Raw genomic sequence first — 26,883 nt, 5'->3', positions numbered from 1 at the left:
CCGAGTCCAATCACATTAGACTTGATTTAAGACAGGAGACAGCAACCAAGCGGCTGTAAGAAAACATGACTGACCTTTCATTCCCCGACCTTGAGCAGTGACAGGCAACAGCATTGATTTGAAAGAACAGATTTTAGTGTGATAAATGCCATTTGTAATCATATAAATCACTAGTGTTCTTTCATCTCACAATATTTATCTGATAAGGTGGACCAGAATGAAAGCTTTTTCCATTGCATTCTATATCTGACAGCAGGTTACATTGCTGTTATCTTGATATTGGCTTTGCTAGAAGATGCAGGTTAACACATTGATCCAACTGAATGAATAAAATGTTTACATGATATTGTAGCCAAATAATACAACTGCTATAGATAGCTGCTGTAGATAGTGATCACTTAATTTTTTTCAACGTACTTTTGTTTTAAATCATTGATTGCCTAGCCCTTAATAGAGTATAGGACAACCCCACAAAGAAGTTCCCAGTGCTCATGTTCTGCAGACAGTGCACATTTTGTACATTGTTGTCCTTTATGGATTGTTGCTTTTTTTTTTTTAGATCTAAGTAGACCACTCTTGACCAGAGAAGTGTTTGTTTTATTTTGATATATACAAATCTTTATTCTTCATTGAATTGTACTGAGTATATTATTCTGCTCCACCTGTATTTTGATGTTCGCTGTATGTTATGTGTGATGCAGCCTTTGTGTGCTGCTGAGTATGAAATCCACATCAATATCATACTTGTTGAACCAAAACAGGACCAAAATATAAACTGACTGGGAGTCCCCATGGGCTGAGTTCTGATCACTCCTAAGTTGTGTTACAGTGACTTGTGGGAGTCAGTAGCAAATACTGTTTGGTATGAGTAGACTTCCCATGGACTTCAACAAGTTAGCCCTCAGTTATGTATAATATACCATCAAAAAAGCCAGATTGTTGTGTTGAACTTGATGCAACTGTTCACTGCGAGATATTTTGTGAAGAGCTGCGCCTCTTAGGCACATAGATCAAGCAAATTACACAAATGGTCTGGATTGAGATTTGTTCTGATAAATGTCAAATAGTCCTGTCAAATGGTTTCGACTCTCTGTAGATGGTATGCAAGAAAAAAGCAATATGTTTTTCTTAATTTTCACCATAATCTCATCTATTTCCAGTTATAGACTCCCACGGTTGAGAAAGGAGAATCCACACAGAACATGGAGGTTCGGAAAATGTCCAGAGTCCAGTCTGAGGCAATGTCCAGTCTGAGGCAGAGGACATGGAATTATCATGGAAGCAGTAGGGTTGAGCTATTATGAAGGGATGTCAGGGGTCATTGGACAGTCTTAGCATAGTGTTATCATGAAGCTGTTATTCCACTTAGCTCTAAAACAGGAACAGTTGACTGCCCAATAAAAAAGAAATAAGGGGCAGTCATATTTGACAGTCCTGCTTTTACCTCAACTTATTTAGCTTACATAGAACACTGCCTTGTAAAAACCCTTACAGGCCTTTGGATTCTTGGCAGTCTGACCATTTTAGGAGGACAATTTAGGATTTCAATGACATTTGATAAGTAAAAATATGTCATGAGATTTTAAATCACTTTATTGACTGATGCTGTCTTTAAAAAAACAAGAGCATGTGAGGACTAGAAAGTACCAAAAATATGACTTTTACATGGGAGATGTATTATAAGGTAGCACTTTGAGTTCTTGTCATGTTCTCCAAGACATTAGCTAATGCACCCTTCACTACTACCACCACCACTGCAGCCAATTAGGCTCCAGTCTCTGTGTGTAAAATGGAGACAGGTAGCTACTGTCCCTTCCTGAACATATCTCTCAGAAATGCCAGTATGGTCATTACTGAGGGTGCTTTATAATGAAAGCAGGCTGGCTTTGCCAACTTTAATAGAAAGATTTTATAGCTGGCAATAAGACTCAGAAGAGTCTGGGGATCTTTTGGGTCCTTTTATTTCTTTCGTTCTTTTTCATTCTCTTTTTTTCAAAATGTCAACAGCTGGAAAAATGAGTGACTCAAAGGAATTGCTTTGTTTTCAAATCTGTTTTGGAGAGAAATGTCACCACTGGAGGAATTCCCAGAACTCATTAAAACATGTATGCATCATAATCATTAATTAGCCCCTGAAATGTGTATGTGAAAAATAGAAACAGTCTACCTAATGATTGCTTGGTATTTTAAATAATTGGTCTAGAAGTGGATAGTGACCAATTATTTGTTGCTGGATGTTCATTTGTATATGTTCTATTCCTAGAAACATCACCACATGGTAGATGCGCAAAGCGCAAGTGGAAATCCACTTTGAAACAAGAGGTGTCTGCCAGAAGAACCTGGCCTTGGGTGACTGAGTGACAGCAGTTTGTTATTTGCGTTACAGATACTGAATTGGTTCTCTGAGGACACATTACTATTCCTAATATGTTTCCTTGAAGTGTCATCCATCCTTGTTTTGGTAAGAGAGAATTTAATGTGAATGTTAGATGAAATGGTTATGTTGGAACTGAGATCAAATGAGTGATGTTGAAATTTACTGGCAGGAATTGAGTGTTCTTCTATTGTGTGTGGTATCCATTACATAATGCATAGTTTATTCAACACCGAAATTGTGTGTTACTTTATAAATTGGTTTGAGTGTGTCTTCTATAGGACTCTGTTTTATGAATCAGTAGGAGTAGTAAAAGTTGTAATAATAAATGTTTCTTAAAGGTTCTGCATAATATTGTGTATCATAGCAGACACACAGCTGAAAGCCTCAAGCACAAGGGATTTCAGTTTACAAAGCAAAATGGTGGAGTATGCTGTAAATAATGGGGAAAGTTGAAGCTGTAGATGCAGATGATTTATAGTTTGACTTTTCGCAGTTCACTACAAGTTCACTACAAAACTAATGAGCGTAAGAGGATCTTTGAAACATCAGTGTGCTTGTGGGACAGTCTGCCCTGCATCATCGGCGATGTGGGGGCGGGTCGATAGGAGGCAGCAGGGGTGTGCCCCTCCCTCTGTGTGTGTGCGTGGCAAATGTGGATCAGCAGAAATGTTCTGGGGCTTGTAACTCCAGGTGGGACTCAGTGCTATTGACGAAAGATCCACCTCCTTCTCATCTCCTCCCCTGCCTGAGTCCAGCCCTGTTTCTTTTCTAAATGCATTTTAAAATAAGCTTGTCCTTTACACCCAGTATATTAGTGCTATTTTGAGTTGTTGACATAGACCATAGATTATTAACTGCTTTATTCATTTTTCCGGCCTGTATTTTCATCCACTTCCAGCAAGCCAACCCAGGTAATCAGCACCCTACAGCAGTTGATTACTAAGCATAAGTGTGCTGAGACCAGCGAAATATGCACAAGGGTTAGACTGAGGAGACCGGCTGTCTTTGACCTGTATGACCATTAAAATATGATCTAGAAAAATACAGGAGCCCTAATTTGATGTGTTTTCATAGACTGCTTTATTGTAGGATATAGTTTTATATATTCTCTCTCTAGCTGTTATTATGTCTTAATTTTATAAATTAATCTATACTCTGATTAAAATACATGAAAGATAGAACTCTGGCTTTTACAAAAATAAGATGTTTTCTTCCTGCCTACTGACATGAGCTATTACACCACCACTGGTACATGACAACAACCAATCAAACATTTCTTATACTTTAGTGGCATTAGAAACTATATTGTCATTTGTACACAACACATTCAGTAGCAGGATAATCAAAAATAACATCATAACATGATAAACTTTTAAAGAACAGACAAGGTGGCAAAATTGGTTCAAGGTAAAAAGCAGCAAAATCCACCATCATTTGGTACATAATGCAGAAGCAGATAAAAAATTCTTGAGATCACTGTTTTTACTACATGCTTAATTTTAGCCACACATCTCACACTGAAAGGTGCAATACAGCATATGCTAACAAAGAACATATTGCACAGTTTTAATCCTATTTTTTTAACATTAAGGTTTACTCATCTGATATATAAGTCTATATATGGGTTTTTATACACTCTGATATACAATTCATCAATTCACAGCACATTTGAAATACATATTGAACATATATTCATTGTGTAGATTTATTCTTGCGCTTATTGCTATATTTTTATTGGCACATTGAGTAACATTCAAACTTTGTATTCTCCCACATGATTAGCTATACATTAGAATAAACCTGTAGTTTATCTGTAGTTTTATTCTCACAGTGAAATGCTGAAAGTATTTGAACACAAACACACATAAATATATATACGTACTGCTTATAGCCTCTAAAATTATTCTTAAAGTGCAAATCTTTATCCTTTTTGCCATCTTATCATGGCCTTTCAATTTTGACAGCATTTCATTCATAAATCATTATTGTATCTGTTGTAGTTGTCAGTTCAAGTAATTCATCATATTGGCAAAGCTTGATTTGTGTTCTCTCTCAGGCTCTGAATTCCACCCATCCACCAATTCCGCCTTTGTCATATTTTAGGACGGAGGGGTGGGATTAGGGGACAGGTAGAGGCAGGAGAAATGGTGTTAATATATTTACCAGATCTCATTTTTTTATTTTTCATCAGATTTTCTGATAAAGTAAAATTCATACACACATAAATGAATTTGAACAAACAATTAGAAATGCATGCATGCTAAAACTGTACCAAATGTTTCTCATTTTGCTTATAGGTTATGGCACATAAGTTACCTAGTACCCTTTACTCACTTGCTGCCTACATGGTAGTACCCATGTCTTTACAATAACAATGCAACCTGCTATTAAAAAAACCTTGATTGCCATTTTTATGGGCCCCTATCAACTTCATTTTCTCTCATACAGCACCTATTAGCATTAGTTAATTATGATTCTATCATTACTCTTTAAACAGTAAAAGGTCTGTTGTTAACAAAAGACCAAGTGTAAGTAATTATACCATATATTTGCTAATCTGGTGCAGGACATGCAAACCAAGCAACCCTTCCTTCATGGCTTTCACTTCAAAAAGAAACATTGCACAAGCTAAATGTATCATCAGAGACCAGAGATCACACACATGCAATCTCCTAGAGTAGGATCTATTATAGTCTGAGACAATCTACTTGTAACTCTATAAATATAAACTGACAACATGAGACTAAAATGAGATCTTAATACATTATATTTCTGTAGTGCATGATTTGAAGGTTGGCAATGTATATATGGATTTTAAAAGATAAATAATATCCCAGTGGCAAAAGGACATAATTCAGATCAGTGTTACTGATTGACATATAGACTCCATCTTATAGAACTCTTGAGGCAAAAATGAGGACAAACAACATACATTTACATCAGAGCTTTCAGATGTCAAACCACACTAAAGGAAGCACCTAAACTCTTTGGAAGCAGCCTGTTAACATGTTCCACTGGTTATAATTCACTTCTTGGCTGAGGTTGGCTTATGTGCACCCTGGTCTTGACCAGCAGAGTTGTATTTATGGCACAAGTCACTCATATCTAAGAGTGCCTGCTCCAGGGCCCTCATCAGGACCAGCGAGGAGGTGGCCGTACACTCACGGAAACTGGATACGCAGAAGACGATATGCTCAGCCTGAGGGTTGTAACATGTTCCATAGCCATTGGGAACCACTGGGCCATAACAGCAGAACATGTCTAATGTTGTAGGCACCTAAGTGAGAGGAGGGTATGAAAATTTATGAATTTTCTCTTGGTTTTTCTTTTGTGATGTATAGTATAGTGTACCATTGTCACATTCAGTGAAGTAATTATGGGATTATGCCCCAACATCATTATAGCTAACATACTGTGGCACCCATCCAGGTCAGGATAGCAGAATGGGTCTATTCTTTTAAACTCTAGGAATCTGTGAATTTCATGCAGCACCTTTGTTATGGTGCTTAATAGTCAATTGTCTTATCATTTATTCTTCAAAACATTCCAAAGCCTAGTGTCAGCATTAGATTGTCAGTGTTGTTGTTGGTTCATTCTCCTTTGAGATTTCCTGGGAGTTATTGTGTCTATGTCTTGAAGATCACCATCATTCTTCAACTTGCACTTCAGGGTTTCCTGCTCTTACCTGACTAGTGGAGAGGATGAACTGGTTGCTGAGGTGGTATGTTTTGTCACTGAACATTTCTGGGGTTTCTATTTTCAGTTCCATAGCCATCTCTCGAAGCCCAAGCAAATGGTTGTCTATTCCCATTCCCATAATGGCCTTATCAGAACCAGCAGAAATAAGAATTGTTGTTGTAGTTGTAAACAGGAAGAAACAAAGCAATGATCTAAGAACTTATAAATGTAATATAAATGATGAATGTGACTTCAACTCTACCATCTTTGTGTAATTAGTCTGTGCGTCTATAGCTTTCCACAGTCTCTCCATCTTCTCCGAATCCTAAAAAGAATTAAACAAATCTCATCCCTCCTATGATCTATAATGAAATATACAGTATTTTGTACAGAAAACAGAGGAACACTCAAGCTATGTGCAGTACCACTAGTCCTGCTGAAACTCATTACAAGCAGTTGCTGTTTACTCTTAGACTGTTTGAGATCAGTTATATTGGTTTAATTTACAGATCAGTATGATTCCTATTTGCTGTTAATAGACTGTGAGAGGCCATCATGTGCAGCATCACCAGGCTGCCTATATTCCACACCAAACCATTCCTCAGCTGCTCGCTAATTTCTAATATGATTAGTGGTTCATCTGACCAGAGGAGCCAGAAGTAGTGGGACTCAGGACTCAGCTCAGCATGATGGACAGAATTAGAAGCAAGGCGCAGTAATAGGGTGATAAGTAAGAAAAACGAGGCACCTGTGTAGAGACTCTCTCATCTGTCATGGCCTTTACGAAGTACAGTGCCTCCAGGGTCGCCGAACGGATATTGTCCACACGGCCCGCCATGAAGCATCGGTTGGAGGCACTCTCATAGGTGGAGACAGCCCTCCCATTACATCTGAAGACAAGAGAGCGGACATCTGTTTATGTAACCCACTCATTTTCAGACATTTAAAAAAATGTATTCCCTTTCTTCAACCCTTTGTTGTAGATTGAACTACTGTGTCCCCTTTCAGTTATGTCCATCATTGCACCCTGCCCAGTTAAACATTATGGAGGGAAGAAAAACATGATAGCTGCTCAATGGACCACGCAGCTGTTGATATTGTATTTACCATTTATTTTAAAAGAGGTAATGTATTATGAAAGCTATTGTTAAATTTTGTAGATGCTGCTTTTAAAGTTACATCCCTGCTCTAAATTATGCACCAACCATGTGGCATTTTATGCTAACCATGGTTAAACTAGCCAGCTATTTGACAGTGGGTACTAATTCATAAACATTTGTGTGTGACAAAGCCTTTTCAAATGTGTTGGTAGTGAATCCTGCACTTATTTCATTCAGTGTTTTCTGGAACTTGAAAGCCATTGTTATTTGTACATTGTAAAGCAACACTTTTTAATTAAGGGTAAATTGATTGTGTGTATTTCACATTGATCAGATATGTGCATCATGAATGAAATAGCACAGTTTAGTGCTACTTGTTGGCAAGTGTGTTTTATATTATATTGTATTCACTGTTTATTTCATAAGACTTAATAAAACATAAAACTTTATGTCTTAATATATACTACTTTTTGTATTAGAGATGTTAAGAAGAGAGTGTGTGGGCAAACTATCATCTCTTTCTTTCCCCACTTGAGGGCTACTGGATTTTTGTCCACCACAGCACTACAATGGGACTTCAACAGACTTTCCATAGTAAGAGTGTTCCTCATTGTAAACGCTGCAATGTTTGGGAAACATGATGCACACACACACACACACACACACACACACACACACACACACACACACACACACACACGCACACACACACACACACACACACAAACAAATGAAACAGCAGTTTTTTCTTTTCTTTTGAATATTTATATGTGAGTGTTGTGCATTTTAATGTAACTCTCACAGTAGGAAAAGAAAAGAGATATAAAGTATGCTTTTCCTATTGCCTTTCAAACCTCAAACCCAGGATACTGTTAATTGTTCATTACCTTAGACTCTTTAGATTACTATGGTACAACAGGGAGAAAATTAAGTAGTGCCAAATTGTCCACTGTAACTCTTTGTGAAAAGCATAAACCATTCAACTTTATTGATGCAGTAAAGAAAATAGAGTAGATAGGAAACAGCACATTAGATGTTGTCTATGAATTTCAGAATACTGTAATACTGTTCATCATAAAAACATTTACTTTAATATCCTCAACTTTTATATTTATATATGTGAGTGTTTTGTAATTTATTGTTACTCCCACAACAGAAAAAGTTTTCTTTCACACCCTAAAGCCAAGATGCTGCCTAAATTAACCAGAAGTGATTCTAGACTCTGTAAACTAATTTTCAAGAAGTCAGTACTTAGATTTAAGGATACTGGATTACATTTACATGCACAGGTGGTATGTATGTGAATTTAGTTTTTTAATCTTCATCAGAGTTAAGGTGTTATCAGTGAGACAGAGAAGCACTACACTAGGTAGAAAATGCTGAATTGGAGGATTAAAATGCTGGTTTGCCAGTTTTACAATAATGAATCATATAGTTTAGACCAGTTCTTTTCATGCTCCTTGCCCTAGAGTTTGTGGAGAACATTTTAGTGCTCTCCCTGCTCTAAACACACCCATGTAATTCATGAAGGGCTTTTAAATAGTTAATGAGTTTGGTTAGACATGGCTGAAGCAGGCAAAACCTCTACAACCCAAAACCAGTATCACTGGAAGATGTGAAGCTTTAAGCATGAAAGGTGCTGCACATGCATGAACCAGTGAAAGCCAGGTGATTTTCCAGTCTGTGTAGTGAGGGCTGATTCTACACATACCTGTAGAATGCTACCTGCAGGGCCACCTGGATGTATGCATCAGGACTCATCTTCTGCTTCTTGATGAACTCTTTGCCATAAGCTCTGAATGTAAACACCTCCATGTCCAGGTTTCTCACCAGCCTAGAGGAGGATGACCATGAAAGCTTTTATTACAATATGTAATATTCCTCAATGGGGGAATTTGGGACCTATTTTTATTGATTTATTTATTGTTACTTTATTTTTTTGTGACATGTATAGCTTGATACTTTGGGGCACTATTTCATTTTCAGATATTACATTTTAATTCTTCCAGATGTAGGGGCATTTTCAGTAAATGTATTGTAGTGCAGGTCTGATCTCTGCAGGCTGGCCATGTATGTGAGCAGCATAGTGCCCAGCTCACCCGTTCAGGTGTTCTGCAGAGCAGCATAAGTCCCAGCTCACCTGTTCAGGTGTTCTGCAGAGGAGGCCAGCATGGCCTGCAGCTGAGGGCTGCATCTCCAGCCCAGTCTCTGTGGCGCTGGGAGATCGCTGACACTGGAGCTCCTACTCAGCTTACTGGGACTGGCTGTCCTTTGGGGAGAAGAGGACCTCAGTTCAAATCAGTCTAAATCTGTTCAATGTTATGTGAAAAGGTGTATTTATTTATTTATTTTTACAAACTAGACACAACCCTGGCCCTGTAGTGGTAGAGTCATTGTTAATAAACACATTGTAAAATCTCTGAAATTAAGCCTAGAGTGAGTTCCCAAACCAACAAATCTATATACTGGATTACTGTGCAGTTGGAAAGTCTCTAAGAATTTTGTCTCCCATTAACACTGATACCACTGATTTTTCAGTTCTTCAGTTAACTTTCTCAAGTCAATTGGGAGTGAAGATTGAAAACACACATATGCTCTCATCTGTTGGTCCCCCTATGCAGTTGATTTGGTCTCCATTATACTCTTAATCAAGATTTGGCTATGCAATACAAATACTTCCAATGATATTTTGGAAAAGGTTATGGTTTAATCAGATTTAGGGTTGGCCATCATTTATGTTCATACAACTAAATGAGTTTCAAAGTTATTTTTACACCTGAAGGTTGTTCATATTTGAATTTTGGCTATATATTTGTTATGAGGTCAGGTTTAAATTAACAGAATAAGTCCATGACAAGTCTATTCATATAAAATGTTAAAGTATGCCCAGTCTTGCATAATCTTAATGTAAGTCAATTTGCCCATTTATTCATTATTTTGCATTTCCTCCAAGTGGAGCTCTTGCTCAGTAATACCCGAAGAATTTTGTTATGAGTTGTCCAATAGTAATCCTTGTTTGCTTACATGTATTTTAGCAGGTATTCAGCGCACTGGACCGTAACTATCCCCTCAAATGATGAGTGTTCAAACACCACTCCACACACACCATCTGCACCAACCACAAACTGAAAACACAAGAGTCTGCTGTTTAGCATAATTTGATAGTCCCATTGTCTGCATTGGTATTCCATGTAAAAACAACAGTGTTGGACTGAATCCTTTTTTATTCCATTCACATCCTCTTTAGTTAAACCAAATCAATCAATTTATCATTGAAATTCACTAACAGATTTAAATAAGATTCCATTTGATGCACTTTCTAAAATTAAATAATGTTCTGAATTGACTCTGAATAAATAGAACCACATTCTAATATACATATTTACTTTTAGATTTTTAAAGTATATTTCAAGCTAATACAATATACTACAAAGAAAAAAAAAAACAGATTATGTTCTTGTCTGATTAGCTTGCCATTAGCTGGGCTGTACCTGCATGGACTTGTCATACCAGCGGTTAGCTCCGTTTTTGTCCTCGCTGCCTCCGTGTAGCATGAATAAGGCTCTGTTGGAGTCTGTGGGCTCAACTCCAGTGGGCTCATCCAGACACACCACGCAAACACACTGCTCAATCAATTCCAAAGACTCACGGTTCACTGGATCTGTTAATCACACGTCACTCTGTGAGAATATGTCTCATGGCTTGTAAGACCTGGGAGGTTTGCTATTTGTTGGGTTGAGTGTTAACTAGTAACCAATTTAGTCTGAGGAGATTTTAGACTGAATACATAATTTTATTATGCTGAAGTAAGTGCTAAACATAATGTTGGCTTGTGTCAATGCTACAGTTTATTACACATTTTGTCAAACATCCATACTCATGTTAAAGTCTGTGCAAAACATAACCCACTATGTTTTTTTTTTTGTTGTTTTTTGTTTTTTGTTTTTTTGCTGTGTTATAGAATAGCATTTACTAAGCCTTTTTCTGATTATGTGCTTCACATTTTTTCTATTTAAGCTCCTAACACAGCATTAACTTGACCTCTGACCTTTGAGCAGGATGTCTCTGGCTTGAGCCCACTCGGTCCTGCCATCTGAGGTCAAGATGCCAATGGGGGGAAGTCTTTCCTCTGTATTCTCAGCCAATTTACTGACCCTTCCCAGCTGGATCAGCACATCTCTCATGCTCAGCTGCTGGGATTTCTCCATCAAATTCAGGACAAAGAACTAGGCAGAGGAGCAGAGGCCATTGTGTTGTGTTTAGACTGCAAAAATGACTGATATGGCTGAGGTTGCTATAGTTTAGTGGGGTAACAATGTTGCCTCTTCTTTGGGGTTCAGGGGTTCCATCCCTGTCTGGGCAAATGCTCTATGCTATATTAATAAAAGTTTTAGGGCAATATGTCTAACACTACACTGGCCTACCAATGTAATATAATTTAACATTTTAAGTCGCTCTGGACAAGAGTGTCTGCCAAATGAGTAAAATAATATATTAGAACTATGCATATGAGTGAACTGAAAAAAATTTAGTAAACAGCTCGACCTAATACACACCAAATGCTTTACAGATAGCTATGGATGACCTCTTTGTCCTATCTAGTCTCAGAGCAAGAAGACATATATAAACACATTAAACGTGACCATAATTTTGACTCAGCTCTTGTGATTTTACAGGCTTGTTTTGAAAGAATTAATGATGGATATTAGTGATGCTTTCTTTTTAATAGCAATTGTTCATCTCTAGTTCATGTTGCTTTGCCACATTTTCTGTTTCTCTCAGAGTTAAATTAAATGAATCTCCTAGGAAACATAAAGTTACTCAGTGTATTTCCCTGCAAAGAAATAAAAATGGACTGGCTGGAAGGGATCTTTCAGAAAAGCCTACTGAGCAAGTTGTTTTGCAACAGTGATTACAGTGGTTAAATTTCGCTAGCACTGGCAGCCCTAGACAAACATACTGCTGGTTCCAGCTTTTCTTCCCCTGTAGACTGCCAGACAAAGTGGCAGATCCAATCAAGGATAATCAAGTTAGCCAACTGTGTCTCCATAGGGAAGGGCTCGTTAGCAGCAGATGGACTGTTCCAGAATAATTCCAGATACAAGGCCCTCTCTGCAGTGCTGATATTCCCATGCAATCAAGATGTGGTGGGAAGCTCGACAGATGACACATGCACTCAAAGATAGGCACTAGGAAACAGCTGTACTGTTTGATTCTAAATTCAGGGTGTACCTGTTCCCCAGAGGGCCACCAGGCATATAACCCCTTACCTCAACACAATGCTCTTGAACACCTGAGTGTTGTATTCAGTAGGCTGCAGCAAATAGTCTTGCTGCAATTTTTTGCTATTCAGTGGGAGGCTTTCTTATCATTGCTCACGAATGTGTTTTGACCTGAAGATCAATAATACTGCTGGCAAATGAGATACAGTACGCTAAATGGCCAAAAACCATGGATGAAAGCTTTATTGAGGTTTTCTTGGCAAATAGCCTTTGTTTAGTTTTGTTGGTCCACCTTGAATATATTTCTCTAGAGTTTCACATGAATAAGGTCATGAAAAACATGAGCACAGATGATTTAGGACCACAATTACATTTGTCAGCTTTCTTTCTCCAATGCTAACAAAGCTCACTTATGAACCTTGCACTTATTTAGGTTTGCTGAAGTCCCACAGCAGGACAAGGGCTGGGTGAATATCTGAATATCTATTCTTACAGTAATATGATTCTTCTTCAATGGAATGGCAGGCTTACAAAGTCAACAGTCATTACTGCATGATGATGATGCCATTTCACTAATGGAGTGGAGCTCTTAAATGAATAAAAATATATATTAATAATGAATACAAATAAGAAACTATTGAATGAGCCTAATGCTAATGTATGATAATCTAAATACCAGAATTACCAAGGCACACTGTTGCATGCTAGTGAGATATACATAAAATTGCTGACCTTAACACTACAATAGGGACTTGCCTGTTTCTTGCAGGCCACTATAATGTGACCAGGGTCATGCTTTTTGTTTGCCCCTGTGCTGCTCCGGGTGACCAGTGAGTCTTGCTTAAGTCCGGGACGCCGGTATGAAGTAAAGAGGCGATAGTGCTGCTCCATGCAGAGCTCAGTTCCAGCTTGCTGTCCGCGGGCATAGTCTGGAGGGAGGGACCTCCTGATCAGACACAGGGGAGGAGCATTCATATATGACCCCGATCATGGTCCAATCTGTGGTATATCTCACTGTGGAGAGGTACATAGCTCCTGTGGCACTATTCTACACTACTGGAGTCTTATAATAAGTGCTTTCTCTAACAGTAAAGATCATCTCAAGGAGCTCACCTCAGAGAAGATAACTAATATAAATGTACAATGTTCTGTATGAATGAGAACTTACTCATCCAACATGGCTTTGTATTCCATTACACCCATAATGAGATGGGCTGCAAATCTATAAGAAAAAAGAAAAACAAAGAAACTGTTGAAAGGGTAGAATTTGAATTGATTTTATTACCTCATTCTTCATATTCTTTTGTATGTTTGTTCATGAGATTATTCAAAAACTATATGTGAACAAATGAGGGTCTACTATCCTTCTTAAAAAAATCTAGATTCTGTGCTAAAAGTTCACTAAAAATGGGGAAATGCATCAAGTGCAGTTATCTACAGCACCATAGATAATGATTGATTTTAAAAGGATGATAAAGCAGACTCAAACATTCATTCACAAAAAGTTCAGTTTGTATTATTAAAAGCAAGTAAATCCATAATTGCAGTCCATAATTGCAAGTCTTTGAAATGACCCATTAGCTCCTACAAACATTACATTAGCCTATGTAGGTTGACAATATTTAATATTATATATAAAATCTATAATGAAAGTCAGAAGGCAGCAGTAAAGAACAATAATCCCCTTTCCTTCCTCTCTTTCTCTAGATGTTATCCCTCTCTCTCTATTCTCCAACTGATATTCCTCTCTCCTCTTTTTTCTAGCTGGAATATCTCTCTCTCTCTCTCTCTCTCTCTCTCTCTCTCTCTCTCTCTCTCTTTCTCTTCTCCATCTGATTTACCCTTCTCTTCACTCTTTTTTCCAATCATTATTTTTCTCTCTCTCCTCCTCTCCAATCTGTGGCTTGTCAGTCTGCAATTAAATTACTGCCTCATTTCTGAGCCACAACAGAAAGTAATAGCGTGTGTGTGCGCGCGTGTGTTTGTGTGTGTGTGTGTGTGTGTGTGTGTGTGTGTGTGTGTGTGTGTGTGTGTGTGTGTGAGAGAGAGAGAGAGAGAGAGAGAGAGAGAGAATAAGTGACAGTGATTGACATGATGCATTGTGCTAAGTATAAATATAAATTCTATAATGTCTAAAAATATGTAATGTCACACACATGGACCCACACACAAACACATACATCAGCTCTTATGTTTATTATCATCCATCATCTGGACAAGGTTTTACCACACCCTAAAGACCTCTGCACAAGCCTCATAAGTCCTGCACTGAGCTTTCTACTGACTGTTTACCAGTTACACCCAGCACCTGTAGGCTTAACTCCAACATCATTCCCCTCACTTATTTAAAAATCGCTTAATTTCAAATATGTTTTTAAACTGCTAAAAACACATAGATATCAAGTTTTATTTTTAAATATTGCCCCATAATTTGAGAAACTGGAACTGAATCAACCCCCACACCTGCTAACCATCTTCTATTCCTTCCTCTTTAAACCCCTCCCCCTTCACTCACACTCTTCAAACTCCTCCCCCTTCAGTCATACTCTTCAAACTCCTCCCCTTCACTCACACTCTTCAAACTCCTCCCCCTTCAGTCATATTCTTCAAACTCCTCCCCTTCACTCACACTCTTCAAACTCCTCTACCTTCAGTCATACTCTTCAAACTCAATTTTATTTCTATATTTTTGCATTTTTACAAAAAACACATTTGTGCCTGTGGTCAAAAATGTCAAATGTCCCTATCATTTTACATTTACATTTACATTTACGGCATTTAGCAGACGCTCTTATCCAGAGCGACTTACAAAAGTGCCTTGTCATTTATTCATAGAATATATCCAAGTACAGTATAGTAGGTTAGAATTAAACATACCAATGAGCTAGAATACTGTAGAATACAGGGATGAATGCTGATACCTAGAAGTGCAAAATACATAAGGTCTATCTTAAACAATGATAAGTGCTATAAACAATAAGTGCTAGAGTTTGTTAAAAACCATAAATAATGCCCTACAATAAGTATTAAATTAGTCAGTCAATAAGGAAGCAGTGTTAGTTGTCCTTTAAATTTTCTGCAAATAGATGGGTCTTCAGTCTGCGTTTGTGTAGACATTGTGTAGACATTTGGTCCCCATGGAGATATATAAACACACACACACAAATGCACACACACAAACACACTGTCTCACAGGACTGTTTAGCCATTTCACTCTCAATTGAATCAGTTGGTCTGTTACTGCATTAAAGCTGAAGGCAGGGGCTCCTGCATCTCCTCACACAGAGCTAAAAGGGACCAACAATCTCTGCTGTGTGATGCTCTCTCCCGCAGTCACACCAGCACAAGGCCTTTTAATCACAGCCATAGATTTAATGCAGAGACCTTCAGCATGCTCTCTCTCTCTCTCTCTCTCTCTCTCTCTCTCTCTCTCTCTCTCTCTGTCTTTCATTCTCTCTCTCTTACAATTTGGCTCTCACTCCTGTTCGTTCTCCTTTTCTGTATTTCTGCCCTTTCTGTCTTCATCTGTATGTCTTGGCCTCAGGGCTTCCATATTGTGCTTGGTGAAAGTATTGCTTTATTCTTATATAATAGACCCTGTATAAAAACACCCTCTAAATTATTATTCATATGAAACTATGGATGCAGTAAGGAAATTTATCAAACCTTGTTCATAAAATTCACCAAATTTGTTTATCAAATTCACCAAATTTAGACAAAACAATCCAATTTTTGTATGTGCACACGTTCTTAACTTGTCTTTTTTTGCCTCGTTTACTTCCAGCATTGATGAGCATATCCCAAAATGACTGCTTGTCAAGCTAAATACAAAAATAGCTCATTTCTGTATTTCATTAGTCTACAGTTACTTTACCACTATGCATACCTGAGTGAGTCTTCACGGTCTCTGAAAGACTGCTTTTGAAATACCAGAGCAGGGCTGGAGTTGACAGCAAGTGCAAGTCTGTTGTTCAGGTACATGTCCTCCAGCCAGTAGTCATAAACCTTAGAGACACACACAGGAAGGAAGCTGTTCAATACGCAACAGATGAATTTGACCTTAAAATGAAAACATAAATCAGTTTGAATTACATGTCATGGTGTCTTTTTAAAATGATGTGTTCTTGGGCAATGATGCATAAAAGAACATCAATATTGTTGGATGAAAGCGAGAAAGATCTGCTAGTTTAAGTTTTGGAAAACTGCATTCTGTCATCTTTCTGCAACTGTCAGATTGAACTCAGTGATGTTTGTCAAGTACCTGATTAATTGCTGCTGGTTAGATATATAACAATATTTATGTGGGTTCCATGCAATTTACTTTAGTAATCAGAGAAAACACCATCAAAATGAAAAATTATTCTCTCAGTCTTAGAATCACTGACATCTAGAGCACAGAATTACAGTGTTAATCTATTTATACTAGTAAGAGATGTGTTGTTCAATTAATGGTTATTTTTACTTTCCATTACCTAGATTACTACATGCCAATTTATTATTGTCCATATTAATAATCAGTTATTTAATTATACTGTTAATTACTAGTGCTGCCTTATTCCAATGCCCATTGTAAAAGATATTTTACAACTGAGACACTCAATATAAGATTTATTTGGTGTAAATTCATCTTAAAGGTCTGTATCAAAATGTCATAACACCAGATCCCAAGTATATTGTACCCAGCAGCCCGTTCATCACCCAGTCAATAACGCAACCAATCAGAGGCGTCCAATCAGATCTGTGTTGCCAGAGTATTGAACTCACCTGTATGTCTTGATTACAAGTGTATATAAGAATGTTTCAGACTCACAGTCTTTGTGAAGTATTGCTGACAGTTTATCTTAAAGCATACCAAGCGGTCTTTTTGGATAGCCTTTCTGTGTATTGTACCCTGTTCTCGTATTTCTGGTTTTTGCCTTTTTGCCTACCCCTTTCGGATTTTCTGGCTGGTTCTTTTTATCATTGCTCTTTTGGTTTTGGACTTGGACTGGTTATTTCTCTACATTTTGACAGCTCCCCTGAAAGATGTCGGGGATTTTTGCTACAATGCTCTTTGTACTTTAATAGCATTTCCCCCAGTTCTAGTCAAGAAAAATTTCATTCCTTAGCTCTCGTCTGTCAGACAAGGCACTAGATTGGGCTACTGCAACATACGATGAATTTATAACTTTGTTTTGGGCAGTGTTTGATCACCCACACGAGGGAAGAGCAAGCAGGGAATTGCTCATTAAAATGCGCCAAAGCAACTGGACTGTAGCGGACTATGCACATGAGTTTTGCACAGTAGCTGCTGGTATTGGGTGGAATGAGGAAGCTTTAATAGTACAGTTTAGACATGGCCTTAACTCCGAGGTCTTGCAAGAGTTCATTTGTTGAGATGATGAGCTCAATTTGGATCAGTTCATTGCTCTAGCTATCCATCTGGATAATTACCTCCAGGAAAGAAGACCACAAAGATCTGGTAGTGTTCACTCCAACTACCCCCTTCCCAGTCCTGGATCGGAAGTCAGACAAGAACCCGTGGTGGAATCTATACAATGTGACTCCTCTCACTTATCTGCGGTGGAACGACAACACTGCTTCCAAGAAGTTCTGTGTCTATACTGTGGATCAGCAGGCCATCTGGTCAGGGAATGCCATTTCCTACCTAACCGTAAAGTGTCCCGAACACATAGAGGAAGCAAACCTTCTCCCCCACAAGCTCAGGTAATAACCTGGCACAAAATGAGTATGGTTGCTAAATCATTCACATTGCCAGTTTATATTGGGTCTCATACTCTGTCCTCTATGTTCACAGCCCTAGTTGATTCCGGGGCATAGGGCATAGGGCAATTTCATTCATGTCCATCTGGTACACAACCTGAACATCCACATAGAGCCATTATCCTAGCTGCTTTGAATGGATCACCCGTAGGGGCTAGGACCATATCTCTCCACACAACCCCGGTACAACTCACCACCAGTTCCCTCCACTCCAAACTCATCTCATTCCTAGTTTTGCAAGCTTCATCATTTCCAATCATTCTGGGCCTGCCATGGCTGGAGCAACATAACCCAAGTATATCATGACCCTAGAAGGAGATAACACAGTGGTCAGTTTATTGTCAGAAGAACTGTTTGACTTTACCCACACTACGACTCTGCTCCAGGATTGAGAACCCTGCTGACAAACAAGTTTTCTTTCCCCCCCAAGGGAATATAAAGACCTCTCTAACATATTCAGCAAGTCCAAAGCAATCCTGTTACCCTGTCTCTGTCCATGTAATTGTCCTATTGAACTCCTAGAGGGTGCAACTTTACCCAAGGCACGCATCTATCCCCTATCCCAAGAAGAGGAAAGAGTCATGGAACAATATATAGAGAAGGCACTGTGGCAGGGTTTCATTCCACCATCCACTTCCACCCTCAGTATTCCAAGCATTCATCAATGATGTTCTTCAGAACATCAGGACGATAGGACATCAGGAGTAATAGGACAATATGTCATTGCGTATATCGACAACATTCTCATTTACTCAGCTGATCTTCCTACGCACATTCGACATGTTCGTTTGGTACTAGAGATTCACCTCAAGAATAGACTGTACAGGGGGAGAACTGTGAATTCCATACCATGACCATGACCTTCCTGGGGTATGTAGTAAGCCATGGGGGAGTTACTATGGATGACAAAAAAATAGAAGCCATCCTTCATTGGCTGGTACCCACCACCATCACCGGCATCTGAAGACGCAAGTTAAAGGAAGCTTTCACCATGGCCCCCATCCTTCGACACCCGGCTCCTACAGTCCCGTTTATCGTAGAAGCAGACACATCTAATATTGGAGTCAGGGCTGCGCTCTCGCAGAGGTGTCAAGGGGACAAACTTCATCCCATGGCGTATTTCTCCAAGAAACTTTCCCCTATGGAACAAAATTATGGGATCGGAGAGTACAAACTATTGACCATTCAATTGGCCCTAGAGGAATGGAGACACTCACTGGAGGATTCTAATAATCCCTTTCTAGTGATTACAGACCATAGGAACCTGGAGTATATGCATACAGCCAGACAACTGAACCCCCGCCAAGTCTGTTGGTCGTTGTTCTTCTCCAGATTCAATTTCAAGATTATGTATCGTCCAGGAAGTCAGAATACTAAAGCAGATGCCCTTTCCCGCATCCATCTGGGGGAGGGAGAGGAGACCCTGGAAGAGAAGGAAACCATTCTACCTACCTGGGTCCACTTGGTCTCTATCCAATTGGAGATTGATGTGGAGATCGAACAAGCCACAAAAGGTGCTGTTATGCCAATGGAATGCCCAGTGGGTAGGTGTTATGTATCTGCTTCTTGCTGGGACTCATGGGCTCATTCCTCCCTCACTACAGGTCATCCAGGGGAGACACGTACACATCAGCTCATAGCTCACTGATATTGGTAGGAGACGATGACAAGTGACGTCCACCACTACATTTCGTCCTGCTCTGTCTGTAGCCAAAGCAAGACACCTAAGACCCTCCGTGCCGGTAAACTCATGCCACTTCCCATGCCTGAAAGACCTTGATCACACATTGCTTTGGACTTCGTTAGTGAGCTTCCCTGTTCAGAGGGTAACACTATCATCCTCACAGTTGTGGATCGGATCTCTAGAGGCGTGAGGCTCGTTGCATTTCTGAGCCTACCTACTGCCTTCCAGACTATTGAGACACTGCTCATGCAGGTGTTCCTACCTTGGGCAGAGATCACCAGTTCCTCTATCGGTTTAACCCCTTTTGAGTGCATTCTAGGCTACAACCCCTATGGCTCCGTGGACCCCTGTCCCTGCTGACATCCTGGCAATGAACGATTGGATGCGACACAGTGAGAAGGTATGGGAGGAGACCCATCAGCATATCGAAAGTGCCGCCCTCCTTAGGTACAAGGAAATGGCAGACAGGCACAGGGGGGAGACCCCATCTACCTACCAGGTGACCAGGTTTGGCTGTCCATGAGGGATTTCTGCAAGCCAGTTTAGTCCCACAAACTGGGCCCCAAGTATATCAGCTCCTTTGAAATCCTCAAGCGTATTAACGCGGTAACATATCAGCTGAACCTTCCTGCTCACTATGGTGTCCCGAGGTCATTTCATGTCCCTCTCCTTAAGCCTCTTATAGCTTGCCCGTTGGATGAGGATTCTCCGGACGAGACCCCTCCTCAGCCCATATACTATGACGGAACTCCGGTTTATGTGGTTCATCACATACTGGATTCTAGGAGGAGGGGTGGCTCACCACAATGCTTGGTGGACTGGGAGGGATTCGGCCCTGAGGAACAAAGCTGTGTCCCTCACAGTGATGTACTGGATCCTGGTCTTATCAAGGACTTCCACGTGAGATACAAGGACAGACTGGCTCCCCATCCACAGGGTCACCCTCGCTGCGTTCCTATGAATAGAGCCCACACTAGACCAGAGTCCACCGTGCAGAGTATTGAACTCACTTGTATGTCTCAATTACAAGTATATATAAGAATGTTTCAGACTTTGCGAAGTATTGCTGACAGTTTATCTTAAAACATACCAAGTGTTCTTTTTGGATAGCCTTTCTGTGTAATTACCCTGTTCTCGCATTTCTGGTTTTTGTCTCTTTGCCCACCCCTTTTGGATTTTCTGGCTGGTTCTTTTTGTCATTGCTCTTTTGGTTTTGGACTTGGACTGGTTATTTCTCTACAATTTGGATTGCCCCTTTATGTACCTTGGATTATTCCTGTCATGGTATGGCCCCTCCACCCTCAAATCTGCGTGTGTGTCTGTGCATGCATGTCTGTGTGTTCATATTACCACGCCCTCTTGTGTTGTGCACCTGATCCTTGTTGTGTGTAATTGTTATGAGTGTATATAAGTCTTGTTTCATATCGTGAAGCATTCTGCTTAACCCTCGTCCATCACAGAAACACCGACCTACCAAGGATGCCTGGGAAAGGCAAAAAGAAGAAGGGAAAGAAGGGAAGTCAATACCCTCCCACAGCACGTGTAGCGAGGTCTCCCATGGCCGTGGGCACCCTCCTGACTCCAGGTGCAGATCCAGGTACAGAAGCAGGGGAGGCGTACGGAACCCCAGTGGGGGACCTGGACTGGTACAACGACTTCCAGTACTCGGAGTCGGACTCTGTGGATTCATACTGTCCAGCGGAGAGGCCTTCCCTCATCCTGGCCTCACTTCAAGGAACTACCGGGAGGGAGGAACCTGCTGAACAATTTTGGCGGGGCCCTGTGTATGGTCCGGGATCGAACGGTGCAGAGTCCTACGGAGAACAGCCGGACCAAGAGGACCGGTACTCAGAGATGGACTCTGCTGGGTCCTATGATCCCTACCTGGATGATCATATGGGAGACACAGATTATGGAGAGATAGTGTATGTCTCTCTGTCTGCAGTCAGAAAGTGGTTCTGATTGTGAGGAGGAAACTCCTATGGAGGTAGAGCACCCTCATAGGATCTTCCCTCTCATGGCGACGCCAAAAGCTCACACAGCAAGGAGCCTCCAGCACCCAATGCACCGCCCAAGGCACGCCGCCCAGGTGTGAGCTGGCGAACAAGGGTGGCTAGCAGGGAGGCACTGTTGTCAAATATGGACACTCCCCCACCTGAGGCGAGGAGCTCTAGAGCGTATGCGCCTACTCCAAAGCCTCATACAGGCAAAAAGGCAGCAGCACCAGTACCAGAACCGGGACAGTCGCCGCTACCTAGGCCAGCGACGGACACTTCCTGCCAGGATGGTCAGTCTTTGACCCAGCCAACGACTGGGGGACTGGCTGGAGTTCCTTCTCCCTTCCTTGGACTCTTGAATTTGTGTGGTGTCGTTCATGTGCCTGTCCCTATCACCATGTCTATCCCGATTACACTAAATGTACCAGTTGCTTTGTTCCCCTTTGTGTGTGCATCCCTGTGTCTGTCATCGTCTTGGTCCCTGTCCTTCCTCCCGCTACCCTGTTTGCGCTGGCCTGTGGCAGGTTGTCTGGTCCTTCAACGTTACCTTTTGGCGTGGGTCTCGGGGCCGCAGTCTGGTAGGCTGGCACGCCGGGAGTCGCGCCCTTGAGGGGGGGCTCTGTCACGATACGGCCCCTCTCCCCTCAAGTCTGCCTGTGTGTGCATATCTGTGCATGCGTGTCTGTGGGTTCGTATTACCACACCCTCTTGTGTTGTGCACCTGATCCTTGTTGTGTGTAATTGTCATGAGTGTATATAAGTCTCATTTCATATCGTCAAAGTTGTCGGTGTTTGATCCAAGTAGTGTTAATATGTGTATGTTTAATGTGTAAATAAAACATATGTTTATGTTCGACGTGTCTCATCCCCGCATCCTGCTTAACCCTCGTCCGTCACAATTCCCCATATCCCAGTGCAATTAATAAATCACCTCCTTTTTCATATCCACAAGTATCTGGTTTTGCCTGACCCCTCACACGGAACAGAATTAAATGCATATATAGACTCACCGGCCACTTTATTAGGTACACCTGTGCAATTGCCCGATGAAGCAAATATCTAATCAGTCAGTCACATGTCAGCAGCTCAGTGCATTTAGGTATGTAGACATGGTCAAGACAACCTGCTGAAGTTCAAACTGAGCATCAGAATGGGGAAGAAAGGTGATTTAAGTGACTTTGAACATGGCATGGTTGTTGGTGTTTAAGCGGCTGAATATTTCAGAAACTGCTGATGACTCACAACCATTTCTAGGGTTTACAGAGAATGGTACAAAAAAGGGAAACTATCCAGTGAGCAGTGGTCCTCTGGGTAAAAAAGCCTTAATGTCAGAAGTCAGAGGAGAATGGCTAGACTGGTTTGATAGCCAGACTGGTTTGATGGCAAGACTGGTTCTATGGCTAGACTGGTTTTAGATGATAGACTAGCCACAGTAACTCAAATAGTCATTACCACCAAGGTAAGCAGAAGAGCATCCCTGAATGCACAATCAAACCTTGAAGCAGAAGTGCTATAGCAGCAGACAACCACACCGAGTGCCATTCCTGTCATCTAAGTACAAGCAACTGAAGCTACATTTCACATGGGCTCACCAAAATTGTAATATTGGAAAAAAAACTTTGTCTCATCTGATGAGTCTCCATTTCTGCTGCAAAATTTAGATGGTAGGGTCAGAATTTGTCTTAAACAACATGAAAGCATATATCCATCCAGCCTTGTGTCAATGGTTCAGGCTTGTGGTAATGGTGTAATGGCATGAGGGATATTTTCTTATTGTGCATCATTTAAACTCAGTAGCCTACCTGAGTATTGTTGCTGACCATGTCCATCCCTTTATGACCACAGTGTATTTATCTACTGATAGCTATTTCCAACAGGATAACACAAAGACGGCACAAAGCTCAAATAATCTCAAACCAGTTTCTTGAACATGACAATGAGTTCACTGTACTCAAATGATCTCCAAAGTCACCATATTTCAATCCAGTAGAGCACATCTGGGATGTAGTGGAATGAGAGAGTTGCATCATGGACATACAACTGACAAATCTTCAACAACTGTGTGATGCTATCTTGTCAATATGGACCAACATCATTGAAGAATGTTTCCAGCACCTTATTGAATATATGCCACAAAGAATTAAGGCAGTACTAGGGGTCCAATTAAGGCAAAATGGGGGTCCAACGTGATATTAGAAAGGTGTACCTAATAAAGCGGCTGGTGATTGCAGCTGCACATATAAATCCGAAGATTCCAGGTGAGTAACTGCAGTGTACCATAAAAAGTAATGTAGAAATATTCTATCTATCTATCTATCTATCTATCTATCTATCTATCTATCTATCTATCTATCTATCTATCTATCTATCTATCTATCTATCTATCTATCTATCTATCTATCTATCTATCTATCTGTCTGTCTGTCTATCTATCTGTCTGTCTGTCTGTCTGTCTGTCTGTCTGTCTCCTTACCCAGTTTGCTGTCTTCTCTCTCTTTTCCAAGAGTTTCTTTTGGAGCACTTCCCCTGTGCCTCCAGGCTTGCCAAACTTCTCCACAATGGCCTTGGTCTTCAGGAACTGGGCCTCAGGGACCAGATGTTTGACACATCTCAGGTATGTGGAAAGGGTTTGCTGCAGATCTGGTATGGGCACTTTGGGCAGCACCTAGGAAATCGAAGACCTGAGATGGTTGATCCTGGTTCATCTTTTTTTTTTTTTTCCAGCAAGTTAAGGCTCTTGAACACTGAACTAGATTATAACCTTTTGACTTTGGTTTGCCCTGAGATACACACATTCATGCATTGAGTACAGTTAGCAGCCTGATCTCATATTTTTCCAGTGATATGGCAGGTTACCCATCTTGGAGGACAAACACTAACCTTTACCATACACATTAATCTGCAATAGAAAGTTTCAGAGTAAACTGAGTGGGAATAGTAAGAAAATGTTATGATTTTGGCGGATCCTGACCTGTTGCCTAAAGACAATGTCAGCATAGTAATGGTGGAAGCCATGCCTGTCCTCAGGTGTTGGATGACAGACCACAATATGCTCCTAGTGAGATTGTGAAATATTTTAACATGGGTGGATGCTTCACATAGCAGTAGAGTGTGTTTTTGTCTCCTCCGGTCTCACAGCATTAATCAGAGGGCATAATTGTGGAGCATCTCTCTGAAGTTTTGCCATGTTTTTTGAGCTCTGCTCAATAATTCATGAACATGACTTAAAGACATAGAGAACAAGGACTCTAGGAACCATCTGAGACAGGAAGGGTTCACTTCCCCAGGCTTACATAGTACTATCTTGAGTAGTAAAATGCAAATGTTATAGGATATCAAAATGGTATTAAAAGGCATCTGTCTTTAATAAAACAGCTCTGTTTTTTACAAAAAACATCTGATATTCATCTTGATAACATCTGAACATTGGTGCACTGAACCGTTTAAAACCGCGACAGTGAAGGACACCTGTTGTGTTAATCTCTCCGCTAAAATGATAGTGCCTTTCTTCATATGTGGCAACATCAGCACCATGGACAAGGCCATTCGCTTTTACCGCGCCAGGGCACATATGCCGCTTGTTTTAATGTATTAAATGTATTACCACATGCCTTTCAGATAACAGACCGAAAACAAGAAGAACGACAAGACAGACAGATAGACAGACGTCCCGTCTCTTTAGTGGGATCGACCACAGATTAATGCCTATGCTGTGCACGTATTGCTTCATTTATAACCTGCCGGTCTGAATAACTGTAATGCTCTTATGCAGTAAAATCAACCAATGACCGAAAGACCTTTGTCTCCCAAGTGATCATTACGAAGTTTACATTTGCAGTGAACAAAAGAGTCTATTGGTAATTTAAAACAAGATAGAATCGGTAAGCTTCGGTTTCACATTATTCTTATTCTTAATCTCTTACGTTGCCTTTTGGTGGTTCCTTTTCCAGCACGGGCATCGTCACTCTTTGATCCGCCTCGCCTGGAACCGAACAGGTGGAGTCTTTGCTCGCGCGCCTTCTCGTTTCCAGCGGGGTCATTCAGAATCAGTAAGATTTTTATCAGCGAGCAACTCCATTTTTAAAATAGCATACTATTTGCTGCAGCTAAGTCTTAGCTAAGCTAAGTCTTTCCTTAACAAGGATTTTATTTGAAAAAATGTCTCAGTATTTTTTTCTGAAATAGTTAACTGGAAAGGGGGACGCACATGAATGGCTTTTATACTATAAGTTATTTTTAACTGGGTATGTATCACATGTAGTTGTACACTGATATGCAACATATACATTTCTTTACACACCGAAAATCAGCAAACATACACTAATTATTATTAACAATTACTGTATTTGCATACCTGTGGAGCGGCGGTCCAAGTCGATCAGAAGTTCAGTTTAGCAAACAGAGGCGTGCACTCCTTAACGGCCATTCCTGTGCGTCCCTCTTTCCATTCGCAACGGAGCAGGTACGGATGTTTCTTGTCACGCGTTCGACTCCCCTCGTAGCTTCACTTGTTTCCAAATGAATGAAAGCGCGGAAGGTATCTGTCCCTTCGCCCCTCGGGCACAAACTCCTCCCATTTGTGGACTATATTGTCCTAGGCGTCTCCGACCCAGCCCGTTTCGTATAAAGTTTACTTGGAAACTGTTGTAAGTGGAGTCATGGATAACCTTCAGAAGGAATACTAACCTAGCAACCTCGCCTATACGCATTTCATTTATTTTATTGAATAGTAATATAATTATATATTTTTAAATAGTAGCCTAAAATTGATTAGGTATATGTGTCCTATCTAGATGTATTTGTGTGCATTTCTAACCAGGATATTATTTTTCTTTCTTTCCTTCTCCTACTCACTCTGTCTTTCTTTCTTTGTCTGTCTTTCACTTTTGTGCTGTGCTCACCTTGCAACATACAGCAAAAATCTATTATGTATATTTTCATTATTTCCCTTAAGATAATTTATAGCCTCATATATAGGTCATTGAATGAGAATATTAATTACTTAATGTATTAACTAATAATGTTTATGCCTCTCTGAAATAGTAGTAGACTACTGGTCTTT

At 40.3% G+C, this 26,883-nt stretch overlaps 1 protein-coding gene across 1 annotated transcript; it reads right to left on the bottom strand.

Moving 5' to 3' along the window:
- Positions 1 to 3,433: 3,433 nt before the first annotated feature.
- Positions 3,434 to 26,507, bottom strand: LOC113588411 (choline O-acetyltransferase-like). The gene is made up of 15 exons (XM_035533815.1): positions 26,176 to 26,507; positions 25,745 to 25,838; positions 24,295 to 24,486; positions 16,264 to 16,382; positions 13,546 to 13,599; positions 13,134 to 13,323; positions 11,204 to 11,381; positions 10,647 to 10,816; positions 10,180 to 10,280; positions 9,296 to 9,424; positions 8,867 to 8,989; positions 6,804 to 6,945; positions 6,318 to 6,380; positions 6,063 to 6,200; positions 3,434 to 5,654 (listed from the first exon to the last, which is right to left on the bottom strand). Exons 2-15 carry the CDS (start codon positions 25,778 to 25,780, stop codon positions 5,403 to 5,405), a joined length of 1,887 nt encoding a protein of 628 aa, XP_035389708.1. The 5' UTR covers positions 25,781 to 25,838; positions 26,176 to 26,507; the 3' UTR covers positions 3,434 to 5,402.
- Positions 26,508 to 26,883: the final 376 nt, after the last annotated feature.

The sequence above is a fragment of the Electrophorus electricus genome, chromosome 14 (genome assembly GCF_013358815.1).
Source record: "Electrophorus electricus isolate fEleEle1 chromosome 14, fEleEle1.pri, whole genome shotgun sequence".
NCBI classification, from domain to species: domain Eukaryota; kingdom Metazoa; phylum Chordata; class Actinopteri; order Gymnotiformes; family Gymnotidae; genus Electrophorus; species Electrophorus electricus.
Note: the sequence above shows the minus strand (reverse complement) of the source record. Positions and strands in the feature narration are given on the sequence as shown.